The sequence below is a fragment of the Ictalurus punctatus genome, chromosome 23 (assembly GCF_001660625.3).
Source record: "Ictalurus punctatus breed USDA103 chromosome 23, Coco_2.0, whole genome shotgun sequence".
In the NCBI taxonomy this organism is placed as follows: Eukaryota; Metazoa; Chordata; class Actinopteri; order Siluriformes; family Ictaluridae; genus Ictalurus; species Ictalurus punctatus.
The window spans coordinates 16,779,640-16,794,233 of record NC_030438.2 but is presented as its reverse complement, the minus strand read 5'-3'; the positions used below and the strand labels follow the sequence as shown (position 1 = coordinate 16,794,233).

Below are 14,594 nucleotides of genomic sequence, written 5' to 3'. Positions count from 1 at the left end.
TGGGTAAGACGAAGGAATATAGCTGTGATGTGCGGCAAAAGGTTGTTGAGCTTCACAAAATGGGAAGTGGCTATAAGAAAATAACACAAGCAGTGAAAATGTCCATTTCCACGATCAGGGCAATAATTAAGAAGTTCCAGTCAACTGAAAATGTTATGAATCAACCTGGACATGTGTCTATATCGTCTCAACGCACTGTAAAGAGGATGGTTCGAGTGGCAAAAAAATCTCCAAGGATCACAGCTGGAGAATTGCAGATGTTATTTGTGTCTTGGGGTCAGAAAGTCTCCAAAACTACAATCTGAAGTCACCTACATCACCAGAAGTTGTTTGGAAGGGTTTCAAGAAAAAAAGCCTCTACTCTCATACAAAAACCTACTCGAGCGTCTTCAGTTTTCCAGACACTACTGGAACTTCAAATGGGATCGGGTTCTATGGTCAGATGAAACCAAAATAGAGCTTTTTGGCAAAAAACACCAGAGGTGGTTTGGTGCATACAGAGAGGTAGCCTCATGCCCACGGTTAACTATGGTGGTGGCTCTTTAATGTTTTGGGGCTGTTTTTCTGCCAGAGGATCTGGACATTTTGTTAGGAGACATGGCATCATGGAATCTATCAAATATCAACAGATATTAAATGAAAGCCTGACTGCTTCTGCCAGAAAGATTAAAATGGGCCGTGGTTGGATCTTCCAGCAGGACAATGATCCAAAACATACATCAAAATCAACACAAAAATGATTTACTGTCCACAAAATCAAGGTCCTGCCATGGCTGTCCAAGTCTTGATTTGAAACACATAGAAAACCTGTGGGGTGAACTGAAGAGGAGAGTCCACCAGCGTGCACGTTGAAATGTGAAGGATCTGGAGAGATTCTGTACGGAGGAACGCTCTCAGATCCCTCGCCATGTATTCTCCAACCTCATCAGGCGTTATAGGAGAAGACTCAGAGCTGTTATCTTGGCAAAGGGAGGTAGCACAAAATATTGACTAAAAGGGGGCCAATAATTGTTGCACACATATATTTAACAAAGTTTTTTTTTTCATAAACCTTTGTTATGTTTGCAAAACAAAAGATCAAAAGGTTAAATAATAAAGACAATTTTTTCGCAGCCTTCTTTGCTCATATTTACTAAGGGTGCCAATATTAGTGGAGGAAACTGTACATATTGGAACCAGTTGCACAAGATAGATCTTTGCAACTCACTGACAATAAACTATTTTTCTAATCACATGAAACATTTTGTTAACACAGAAGGTCAGATCCGAATCTACAAATGTTCATTCCAGCTGTACAGTATTTATGTATAATCTTCCTGAAACCTAGAGAGCGAGAGGTTTGAGTTGCACAATCCACATCCAGCCAACAATGGCAGCTCCTCTCTCAAAAGGAGCAGCTTAAATATTCATAAGGTAACCCATACCTGTTTCCAGGTAACCGATGCTGGACTCCTGAACCGTGGCAGTGTGTCTATGTGAGGGAGTGATCAGTGCTGCAACTGTTTCTCTCATTCTCCACTTCAATCAGTAACCAGGGCTTCTGCAAGCAAACCTGAAAGAATACAAGATCATGAAGGATCTCTGACCTGGATTTTGGACTCATACTACCACTACCACCACCACAACCATCTCTGTCCGTCTCTAGGCCTATTATTTGAAAGGTTTTTTTTTTTTTTTGTGCAGATGGACCATAGACAGCGTTGAGAGCGTCTAAATTCAGCAGAAAGTCCGGAATTCAGTCGATGGTGGTTTGACCGGACGTTTGAGGGACTTCCCGTTCTCAGTTTTCACTTCACCAGGGGTTTTGGAAGAAATGAGCATGAATCCACTGTGGAAAGTGTACAAGAGCAAGGTGATGAAGACCCTCAACGCTGACACTGAGGAAGAGCCTGCTGAAGAGGTAATGTTAGAGCTGATAGTTAACTCTAAATGGAAAAATATATTGATATAAATGTTATACAGTAAAGCAAAAATCATCAAGACAAGCATCAGAGTGAGGAATCACACCACTAGACCTCTACTCTGGGTTCAGTTTGTTTATGGAAATATCTAGCTAGGTAGTTTTGTTAAGCTACACTGCTTCTTATTGGGGAAAAAGTAGGTAATTAGTGGAAAAACGACATTATTTTGAAAACAGCCACTCGTGCGGTTTCTACACCTAAACAATGCTAAACATATACATGATAAAGAACAGGACATAGTACACATCGTGGGCTGTTGATAAGGTGATCCAGCATGAATACAACACTCTCCTGTCCAAACAGGAGCAGATAAACATTGCCTTATGCTACAGCTGTACCTCAGAGAAAGGGCTTTATTATGCACAGTCATTCTCTTAAGCATGGTCAGATGGAGACAAACCAAGTGGAACAAGTCCTCTGGGAAGTGGACGTCAGTGAATTTACACAGAACTGAATCTCTGAATCTTAATAAAGTGCAAGGAGAGCCTCCTACTCCTTAATTCAGTATCTAAATCTGTCTACGTTGGAAAGAGATTGAGAGAAGGAATGCAACAGGTGGGTCAGGTGGCTGCAGGTGAAATGGAGCAGACGGTGGGATGTGACCCAGTTCTTTAAGGCCTGGCGTAATTCGATCTTTAACAGGAGCATGGCTTCAGATACCAGTTTACTGATTTAGCAGGGATGAGGTTTGAGCAGGCGCTCCAACTCAAGACCTCTGAATTTGAGAGAGCTGAAAGATATAGAGAGCACTTGATGTAGTTTTGATGCTGGGTTTGAAACTCGAGTATATGCATTCGGGCTATCAAAACTCCCTTAAATTATATTTATCATAATATAGTATCATAATTTCATCCAAAACATTAGTTTATTGTTCATTCATAACTATTTACCCAGAGTCATTTATATTTTACTCAATTTACCATGTAGAAATCCATGTAGGAAACTAACAATGCATGGTGTAATAATTCAAATAAAGCAGCAGCAACAACAAATAAGGTACAGTGATACATTTTCAGGTTGTTAAACAGCTTTAAGATGTTTTGTTTTGCTAATTAATTAAAACCCATCATTTAAGGCGATTTAGCAGCAGCCATGCTAGGAATCTGGGGGGAAAAATCGCGATTAGCCCTGATCCCAATTTTCCAAACCCCTTTTCCTACGTCAAATAAAAACGTCTTTCAGTTGACTTACACTAAATGCAGAACTTGTGATCTTATATGGATGGATGTGCATGGATTTTTTTTTGTATGTTGTTGGTGCCCTTTTTAATATGTAGAGTACTGAAAACAGTTCCAATTATTGTGATAGCATTAGATAGGATCGTTATGAGAAAATATTCTTTGCAGATCCATCAGTTCTTAATACATGCCCAGATATAATGCATTCTTACTGTGCTCTCAGAGTTTTCGTAGAGTTCTGAAGGAGGATAAGCCAAATTCACGATTTCTGACTGAAATCTATGTGATGTCAAACGCTCCGTTATTACAGAGTTGGTAGAAAAATACTGCATATATTACTCACATAAACCTGTGATGGCCCTCTCATGAATATCTCCTTAGGTAGAGTTAGGAATAACTATGAGTATATTTCTATAGTGTAATTGCATATTATTATGTGTCTTATTCACAGTGTTTTTTTTTTTTATTTGTTCGGTATAGACTGCAGTGATCACAACCCACCCCCCTCCCCCCAAACTGTGAATCCGTCCTTTCTGCCCAGTGTTTTGTCTGGTTAAGTTTCTTATTTTGTCTCTAGTTCAGTGCCACAAGATCAGATCAGTTCAAGTGTACTGTGGATAAAAACTCAAATGAAAAAAAAAAGAGGTAATTGATCTAATATTACAATGAAATGGGTTTACATTATGTTGCTTAATTCTGCTCCTTATGTGGCAAACTGTATAAGTGAGGAATAAAACCCTTGGGATGTGCTTTTATAGAAAAATAATCAGGAACAGGGTGATGTGATGTGATGCAGTCTGACATGAAGCGGAGTTACTGTTACTACCTGAGAGCTGATTCATTTTATACCATAGGATTTGGCTAACAATTACAATTTCTAATTAATTAAAAACATCTGTTCCTTTAAAAAAAATTCAATTTACAGTTACATTTAAGGTTGTGGAACGTCTATGAAACAAATTAGCTCCTGTTATCACTTATATTATAGCAGCTATAAAACATCGTTCCCTCACCAGTTCGCCTCTCCATTGTTCGCCTCTCTTTTTTCTCTCTCTTTGGAAGTTAAAGAGAATAAAGGAAATGCATTTTGTCACATTACCAGGAAACCACAAAGTACAAACTCTTCTGTAACGAAGACTTTCCGAAAGCTTAACGTTACTGCTTTTCCTCTGACTGTTACAAAGCGCTCACACTGGAACTTCTTTCCAAGCTGTTATTATAGAAAATCCATCAACACTTTCTGACCAATCAGATTTGAGAATTGACAACACAGTTCATAACAGGCCTACAGTTCTTTGTGTCATCACTCTGTAGGCTTTCAGATTGTTGCTTAACCTAGCTACTGTAAAATAACACCACGTAAATTCCAAATGCCTTTACCTGATGGAAAATAACTACAATTGGATACATTTTTTAAACCAGGAACATCCAAAAAGATCTGATTTAGCACCTTGTATGGATAATAGGGAAATAATCATAATAATAATATAATATAAATAATATAATAATAGTATGTCAGACATTTATCAGGCATTTTTTGTGGCATTATTTACTTATTTGAAAATTTGGGGAACACTGATTTTTAAAAAAAAAAATTTATGGGAAAACACTGCTCAAGATTTGTTTGTGTATTGCAGGACCATATGGAACCACTAGATGGAGATATTTCTATTCGAACCAATCCTCATTCTACTAGAACTCATTTCTAGCTCACACCCAAATACAAAAGTTCCAATCCAAATAACACTAACAGGAGATATTGGTACTAAAATGCAGATCTCCACTAGGACAGTTTGTGGTGTTTTGGGGCACTTTGCTTAAAATCTTGATCAAGATAACTTTATTAGTCATGTGGAATTCATAACTTTCCAGTCGAGACATAACAGGTCTGCCAGATGTAGCCTACACTTGCATCAGTGAGGAATTGTAGGAAGATATGACAATGTGATTTTGATATTGCAGTACATTATGTCATAATACAATTTTCGGAACGTATTAGAGGTATCGTCTGTACTTTTAGAACATGAGCATAGCATACTGAGAGTAGAGTTGTTGGTTTTTTTTTTTTTTTAAATCTAATGTTAAACATAGAAAAACAATCTTCAACATTTTTGTAATAGTTTGTAGCTTGACTGTTGAGGATGCTTTACGATATAATAGCTTTGCTCTTAAAGACAGTTGCGATGGCAAATTTCACACAACTAGCCTACCCAGTTGTGAACCATTGTGAGCACAAACTGCTTTCCAGTCCATATGGTGTGACAAGTGGATTAATGTTGCATTACCATTGCAGAGCTGTAACTGGAGTTGAGTCATGTTGGAAATCTCATGTGTGCTGCATTGAACTTGGCAGCACCCTACTGACAACTCCCTACCCTTTTTCTAGCTCTGCCAGTGATGTTGTGTCTTACCTTATCTCACTGATTTACCTTTGCATGTAGGTGTGTGAGACAGCAGAAGAAATGACTCCAGTCCAGCACGATGAAGGACCAAGCGCTGTGTCTCAGCTGGCGAAAAGAGTAAGGCCACATTCACAGCCTACAAGCAATTCAATATTAAACAGATCTACAGTCTAATCACTTAAGTGTCAGTCTTGTGCAGTGAAAATGAATGTGCTAGGGCTGGAATGGCATCATAAACGCACAATCCTATACCACAGTTTTCGCTGGTGGTGCATGCTTAACTTCTCATTTTCAAAGCGAACAGTATTAAATGTCATACAGCACTGTAAGGGCTCAATTAGGAAAATTTCTAGAACAAACTTGTAGACTTAAGTAAATGTCTGATTTCCTATCTTTAAAGGAGCAGTTTGTCATTTTTGGCACCCTCTGCTGCCTACAAGGTGAATTGCAATTGCAACGAAAACATTAACGAGCCTTCCCCTTTGACCCAACTGAACACTTACTCGTTTTTTGAATTACACTGGCTTGTTGAATTGTTCCAGAGTGGAGTATCTTTGTCTAGCCTAGGGGGCGGAGCTTATTTCTGGGCCTGAAAAAAAGAAGAAGAAGCAAACAATAGCCATAAATGAAGAAAATAGCCTTATCTATCGCATGTTAATATTGTAAATCACATAAAAATATATATCCTATAAAAATGATATGATTATTTAAAGTCTATTTTAGATTTATACTTATCAATGTATACAGTTATACTGATTTAGCATTAATAGGTTACAAAAGCATAGTGTTGTGATGAGCTTGTATATTTTCAACGTTTGTGTAATATGAAGGAAAAGAATACCTGTAGCCACACTATTGTACACTACAGGTGTTAACTCACTGTGTGACATCACTATGTGTTTTATTTTTTGCCAGTCTAAGTGAAATACCCCTGCACGTTTTCCCTCAGGTACAGGGCGTGGGGACGAAGGGCTGGAAAAGTATGACTGCTCTATTTAATAAAGACGATGAGCATCAGCTCCTGGAGTCTGAGACTGAGAGTCAGCCGGTACCGGACCAGTGAGTGACTTCCCAGTCTTCACGTCCATGATGTGTTTGTAGCCAGTTCAACATCTGCTGTTGTAAAACGCACAGTTTAGGATTTCTCCAGACTCAGCTAAAGATTTAATCAGTCAATGAGCGAGAGAATCACTAACCTGGGTTGAGTCAGCTATGCTGAACGGTTTTTATCTGGTCAATTATCAAACAATCTAAAACGTGTTACTCAAGAATTTATTATCTAAAATCAAGGCAAATTAAAAAAAAAAAACACAACAAAACAACATAAAAAAACAACTCTCTGGATCTAGCCAACATACTGGCTACTACATCTATTAGTGAACAAACGTCTTCGAGAAACTGTTCACTATACTATAACTATTTTTTATTAGAAAGAACAGAACCTTGCACAAGTACCCCCCCCCCCCCCCCCCCCAACAAAAAAAAACAAAAAACAAAAAAAAAACCCTCTAAAACTTAAAGCATATGGGAAGTAGGGTGCCTTGACACAGGGTATGATTTGACAAAATTGCGTTCTTTTTCATGACTAATTAAATCAAAATAGCTCATTGTAGTGTAAGATAAGATAAGATAAGTGATAAGATGAGCCATTTTTTCATTCTGGTGGGAAATTTCTTGATAACAGGTGCTCTATAGTTTCAGAAACAGAAGAAAATAGAAAGTTGCTAAAAACAGAAACAACTCTGAAAAAGAAAATGAGGGGAAAAAACAGTAAAGTAAAATAAAAAATAAAAAAACAAAAAAGAATGAAACACTATATATGAAATATAGTGTTATTATTATTATATCCTAGTTCCAAATTTATAAAGCTATGAGACCAGAGTAAAGTGTCTGAGCCCAAAAGTGATGAGTGAACCTCATTTCTAGGACACCTGTTGCAGCTTTAGTTTTTGTAGGGACTATGCTGAAAAGTGAAGTGTCTGTAGTACAGCCAAAACACGCCATTGCAAAGACCCAATACTCCATCTCACTTCCTCAGCTCACTTATTTTCAGTAGAGCCCTACTGTAATGTTTCTTTTGACTTGACTCCTCATCTCTTTTCAGCCCACTGGCGGTGAAACCAGAAGAGCCGACGCGACCCAACAAACGCAACACAGGATTCTGGGACACCTTTGCCACCAAGTGGAACCAGGCAGAGGCTATGAAACAGGCTGAAGCAGCGGAGGTGGCCGGTGAGGGCGGATCCGATGGGAGGAGTCAAGAGGAAGCGGATCAGGCAGGAGTGGAGAACACAGCAGGAGAAGATGGAGGTGGCCAGGGCAACAGCTTCTCCAAATATGCCTCTCTGGGCGGGGCCAATGATGATACACCTGCCTTTAAATGGAACTTTGTGACCAGCAAGCTGGCCGAGCTGAAGAGCAGAAGCACAACCAAGAGCAACTAGCCAACAACATAAGAGGACGCCAGAGACAGAAAAAGAAAAAAAAAAAAAACGGATGGAATTTAGTCTGTATCTGCTCTCTCTGAATATATATGGCTTCCACCTTTACTTGATGTACTGCTGCATGACACACACTCTTCAGGGAATTATGCACAACAGGCACTATTCAAGCTACAATCACATAAATAACATGGTGTGCAATCACAATATGTTCCTGAAGGCAGTTTTGCTCTTTAGTATATGGTCATTCTATCTCAAGTGGTCCAATGCAGGTTGCTCGACTGTTTTTAATTAAAAAAAAAATATTTTTTTGAGTGATTACCTCTATGTATTGCCATTGCAAAACCACCAGTTTTTTTGTTTGTTTGTTTTCATTTTACTTGGTTTAACTACGATGGGCATCTTTGTGTCCTGGCACACAAATTTTGGTTTACGGAAAGCTCAATATCACGGCTCAGGATGGGCTAGCTCCTCGGAACAAAAACTGATCTCTAGAGCACAGTACATGTACCTATATAAACATTTTGCACACTCATGTTCCATTGACTTAGAACTTATGTCCAAATTTAGCGCTCAAGATTGCTCACAGTTCCACATTTACAGTAAATTTTTAACGGCAAGGGTTCGAGTCTCCATCTTAATTTTTTTTAGGGGATACTTAGGTAGGTATAGCGTGCATGCATCAGGTTTGAGACTTCTCATATTTATGGGGGTGTGAATTTGCAGTTTAAAAAAAAAATAAAAAATCCCACCACTTTCCGGTTGAATATCTCTGGTGGGGGACCAGATACGAACGTGAAATTTTCACAAAAACAAGTCTTCTATAATACCATTCTGCTGTAAGAATTGTGAGTTTGAGATTGGAGGTAAACTCTGCAGGACAGTAGACCTCCTGGGCCAGATTAGAACAACCGGCCTGATCTGTCATGTTGGTACAGGTGTACAGTTGTTATGTGTGAGTAGATTGTAACCAAATATGGAATCACAGTGATCAGTTGGGCGTTTTACAAATGAAAAGTGTCATAAACTGAGCTGTGGTGTTGTTTCTCCCGTGATAAAAGCAGTAAGTGACTGTAGTAAAAGTGTCTGTAGTAAAAATTAAAAAACAGTCAAGCAACCAACTTTGCAATTATTGGACCACTTGAGATGGAATGACCCTATAAGAAACATCCCTGCTATTTTGCACTATAAGTATAGTCTAGTTTAGTTTGAATCCTGCTAGTATTTCTGTGGATTCTTTTCCTTCAAACCATCTCCCAGACCTGAATAACATAATTGTAACCCCATCATCTTGAACAAGTCATCATATAAGTAGTCATAACATGCTTTATACCTTTGTTAATCCATTGAATAAGTAGCTACAGCCTTAACACTGCTGCTACGGTAATGCTAATTTCTGCTAGTGCAGCTGTAGGATTTACAGTATCATGTGTTGCTGCATTTGTATGATTATTGTACTCAAACATAAGAAAAACAAGATCACTGACTTAGAAATAAACAATTGAATGGTTCCTTGTGGACGTTCTGATGACATAAGCACACTTGAATTCACAGACAAAATGGCGACATACACAGTGAACGCTAAGCCTTAGCCTTTTAGAAAACATGTTTCTGGTTTTCAACATAATACAGGTGATTTGTATTTAACAACACTACACGAAATTTAGTATGTTGTGCTAGCAATGAGGTTTTTTTTATTTTTCTGGTATCACATGATACCCTAGATGGATACCTAAATGGTTTAAAGTAGAAAATGTTAAATATTGTAGTAATTAATGTAGTCCTGGTCAAATTTCACAGGTTTCCATGAATTATCTATGTCTTGGCATGCATGTATGAGCACAACAGAACGTAGCATTATCATCAAGCTAATATCTAGTGGTCTTTATTTACCACATCAACAAGCTAACTGGAGTCATTTCTGAATTAGCATGCCTATAGTAAACACATTTACAAATAGACAATATTAAAAGCGACAAAAGCAAACACTGTATAAGTCAAAATGGCTGCTAGATGGCGAAAAATACATGGTAATGTAACAATATAAATGAGGTTACTAATGGTAGCGCGGGCACAAAGAATGCACTTTTGTCCAGGAGGAAAATGGGATCATGTGAGTTCTGCTTGTTTTCTACTTGTCTTATTTCCTGTCCTGGCTCCTAAATTCAGTTTGGTCTAATATATGAAACCAGAGTCAGAGTTTCTGTGTGTGTGTGTGTGAGAGAGAGAGAGAGAGCGAGAGAGAGAGAGAGAGACTTTCAGGCAAACCTATACGCTGATATGTGCGAACATCTGCGGAACGTTGTCATAATGGTGCCTGCTGTAAGCTGTTTGCTCTCTTCTCTTCTGCTTCATTCTTTCACCTTACAAAAATAAATTTACTGCAAATAAAGACCATCGGATGAAATCCTTGTTTGTTTTTATCATTTCAGACTCGTTTCACGTGTCATTGTTGTTAAGTTGTTATTGCAATTTTGGCTCCGGATGAACAGATAAATCATGGCTTCCACATGAACAACCATAGAAATCATTTTAGAGTCTAACATTTAGACTAAATAACGCGTCTTTAAATATAAACATAAAGCCAGCGCGAGCACGTTTTTTTCTTGCTGTCCATTACATTCCGAGTCACTGCAGGCTGCTCTTACAGCTAGTCTGGGTCCCAGTTTAAATGCTGTATTTAATATTTCAAAAATATTTATATTTAATATTCAAATATCAAAGTGTAATAACTTTTTTTAAAAATTTTATTTCACTGCAAAAACTATTTACACCTTAGCAAGAGAAAATATCTTCAATATAGACATATAAAATAGTATTGCCTATTATAATAGTACAATAAACCAAATATATGATTATTAAACCTATGTCTAAACGTTTTTGACTAATGTCTAGCTTGAAATACTCTTGCTGATAATTTTCAACATGATAATAGAAATAATTTAAAGCATTTATTTCTAGAAAGAAGCGAAATGATCTGAAAATCCTGTCGAATAAGAAACTTTAAAGTTTGAAGTGAAATGTAAAAGCATCTAAAAACAGGCTGAATAATCTTATGTAGGTTAATAATAAACTAATTATCTATTAGAACTATTAGATACTGTACATTTTCCCATATTCAAGATATTTTGACTTGACGTCATTTGCAGTTTTGTTTATTAATTAATGAATTAATTAATTTATTGGTGATTTTTTTTTTTATATATCATAAGGTAGTTATCTTTTTTTTTAAAAAACAAATTTATTTATAGCATTTCAATGGGCTGTTTTTTTTTTTTTTTTTAATTTACATTCCTGATTTTTGATTAATCATATTGTTTATTAAAGAAATAATAAAAATGGCTTAGGAATACGTAATTAAAAATAATAAAATGAATTTCTTCTTTGATCCGTAAATACGTTTAGCGAATCTGTTTCCACTGCACATATTAAAGGTGAATAATCCACCAGGAGAAACATGAATGACATCACACCTATGTCAAAAACCCTCAAGTCAATAAACACTGAAATGGTCCGGACCAGGACGTCCTGCAGTCTAACATTTTTACGGTATTCCTTCAGTACAATGTATAAGTAGACCCGGTTTCATCCAGAGGGTGCAGGGAAGTGTGTGTACAGCCGCAGGTTCATTAAACACACAGCTGGAGCCTTTATCGCATATGGTGTATAGAACTACTAGGCTCTGATTCAGCCCATTTAACATGGATAAAATGGTGTACTTGATGTTCATGTAATACAGCATGTTTAGCTAACTTGAGATCGAATTTACGACAGAGATGAGGAATTCTTGTTTCTGACTATCAGGGCAGTGGATAACTGGATAAACTGAAATGAGTTTGATACGAGTCAGTGTTGTGTAAAGTGTCTTACTAACAATGCTGCTGGGATTTGTTCTGATCTTTCCATTCAGTAGCACAGAACTTTGATGACTGAGTCATTCTGATAATGAATTCCCAGAGCGGCGGAATATTTAGGTCACCAGTCTCGCTTCTGATTGATCAGAAGGTGTTGAGTCATTTTCTCTAACAGCAGCTCTGACGGTAGTTCCAGCTGTAACTGTTTCTATAGGTGCATCTCAAAAAATTAGAACATTGTGGAAAAGTTGATTCCCCCACCCATGATTCAATTCAAAAAGTGGAACTTTCATATATTCTCGATTCATTACACATAAAGTGAAATATTTCAAGTCTTTTTTGTTTTAATCTTGATGATTACGACTTACAGCTCATGGAAATCAAAAATCCAGTATCTCAAAATATTAGAATAAAGAATTGATAATACAGAAATGTCGACCTGAGAAGAGCTCTAATCAGCTGATTAACTCAACACACCTGCAAAGGTTTCCTGAGTCTTTAATCTCTCAGTCTGGATCAGTACACACAATCACAATCATGGGGAAGATGAAAATACATTTTGCATTTCATTTGGAAATCAAGGTCCCAGAGTCTGGAGGAAGAGTGGAGAGGAACGGAATCCAACTTGCTTGAAGTTTCCACAGTCAGTGATGATTTGGGGCGCCACGTCATCTGCCGGTGTTGACAACATTAAATGTAGCTCTAAATATATCAAAAGTCCAATCGACCAAAATGCAGAGGTATAAGAGGAATAAAACTTCAGCATGTACTGTAATTGGAAAATAATAAACATTGTGATGGGAACAGTAACTTTTCATGTTAGGCCGCATCGTTGATTGTTTTCCTATGATGCCCCCTAGTGTTTTTTCCTAGGGTTAGGGTTAATATACAGTTTGCTGCGTGCTACAAATAATTTGAGTGATCTAGAGCTGTCATTTTCTCCAGTAAAATAAAAACTCACAAACATTTCTCAGTTCATCAACTGATTTTTACTTAAGAATCTATCACTTATTTAAATTTTCTAATTTTAAGCTATATAACCTATACACGTTCGCCTCACACCTCCAGGGTCGGGGGTTCGATTCCCACCGTGGCCCTGTGTGTGTGGAGTTTGCATGTTCTCCCCGTGCTGCGGGGGTTTCCTCCAGGTTTCCTCCCCCAGTCCAAAGACATGCATGGTAGGCTGATTGGTGTGTCCAAAGTGTCCGTAGTGTATGAATGGGTGTGTGAGTGTGTATGTGATTGTGCCCTGCGATGGATTGGCATCCTGTCCAGGGTGTACCCCGCCTTGTGCCCGATGCTCCCTGGGATAGGCTCCAGGTTCCCCGTGACCCTGAAGAGGATAAGCGGTATGGATGGATGGATAGATGGATGGATGGAACCTATACACATTTCTTGTATTTTAACCAATTATTTTTAAGCGAGTGTTCAAAAAATTCTGACTGGCAGTGATGGACCATTAATGATGTACATAAAGTATATGGTCCTATGCTGGTCTTACATACTGTAAATGTTTCTATAATCGTAGGAAAAGGTTCTTTGATGTTCAGTTGGTAAGTTATTTACTAAACACTATGAAATAGCATCCTTATATTTCTTAATTCTTAGTTGCACTTGTGGTTTTGTCTCATTTCTTAAACTTAGTTAAACTTTGCATGCATTAAAAAAAAGAGTCTACAATCTATTAGCTACAACTGCCCATTATACTAAAGCTACACTTTTTTTTTTTTTTTTTACATTGTAATGTAGTATAGAAGTGTGTATAGTTTATGAACGATATTTTAATTGGATTATACCATGAAATGGTGAGCGAGAATCCAGGAGTTTAACCTCAAGATGTATGTCTTGTGGAAAACACACGTCCTATCCATCTGTCTCGTTCTTTCTTCTTGCATGATCATATTTCATCCCTCTCTTGTTCTTTTCTCTGGCGTGTTTATGTCTTGTCTGTTCTGTCACTCCGTCTCGTCTCATAAAGAAATCACCCACTGCACCGCTTCACATTTACCTGCAGCTATGAGTCAACCATAATAAAAACAAAGTCAGCCCTGGTTATAGACACACACACACACACACACACACACACACACACACGCACCCACACACACACACACACGCACCCGCACACACAGACGTGCCCCGCAGCACCTGTGTGTGACAGAGCGGCGTTTGAGAAGGGCCTCTGAGTCATCCATGAGAGCAGCAGGTCCATCTGGAGTAAAGCTGTGGGACTACACACACACACACACACACACACACACACACACACACACACACACACACACACACACACACACACACCACTTACATTTTCTTCTTAGAACAACAGACCAGGTGTTGCCCCCACAATGCCACACACACACACACACACACACACACACACACACACACACACACACACACACGGTGACCCTTGACCTCACCTTGTTGTGAGTCCTCAATGACATCATGTTCCTGAAAAACAAACAGTAGAACACCTGAATTAAATAAAAACAACAACAACAACAACAACAACATGGAAAGGCAGCTACTGTATATTTGGGACTGTACAGTACCTCACTCTAAATTCCTTCTGCTTACAGGAGAAATAAATATCTACTTCAAGTTACATCTAGGAAAAAGGATCTTATAGTAAGGGATCTCTGTAGCTGGTGATCAGCTTTGTCATTTTATTTAAATACATTGTTTATAAATAATCGTAGTTTTCATTGAATCATATTTTATTAATTAGAGTTTGTTTCATTACTAATGAAATGTG

The 14,594-nt window shown here is 37.9% G+C and overlaps 1 protein-coding gene across 1 annotated transcript; it reads left to right on the top strand.

Annotated features, from left to right (window-relative positions):
* Positions 1-1,492: 1,492 nt before the first annotated feature.
* Positions 1,493-10,379, top strand: LOC108256125 (uncharacterized protein C1orf232). The gene is made up of 4 exons (XM_017452689.3): positions 1,493-1,900; positions 5,581-5,658; positions 6,491-6,600; positions 7,646-10,379. Exons 1-4 carry the CDS (start codon positions 1,814-1,816, stop codon positions 7,983-7,985), a joined length of 615 nt encoding a protein of 204 aa, XP_017308178.1. The 5' UTR covers positions 1,493-1,813; the 3' UTR covers positions 7,986-10,379.
* Positions 10,380-14,594: the final 4,215 nt, after the last annotated feature.

Coding starts and splice junctions, on each gene's coding strand:
- LOC108256125 (XM_017452689.3), top strand. CDS start 1,814: ATGAGCATGAATCCACTGTGGAAAGTGTACAAGAGCAAGGTGATGAAG. Junction 1,901..5,580: donor AGGAAGAGCCTGCTGAAGAG/GTAATGTTAGAG, acceptor CTTTGCATGTAG/GTGTGTGAGACAGCAGAAGA. Junction 6,601..7,645: donor AGTCAGCCGGTACCGGACCA/GTGAGTGACTTC, acceptor ATCTCTTTTCAG/CCCACTGGCGGTGAAACCAG.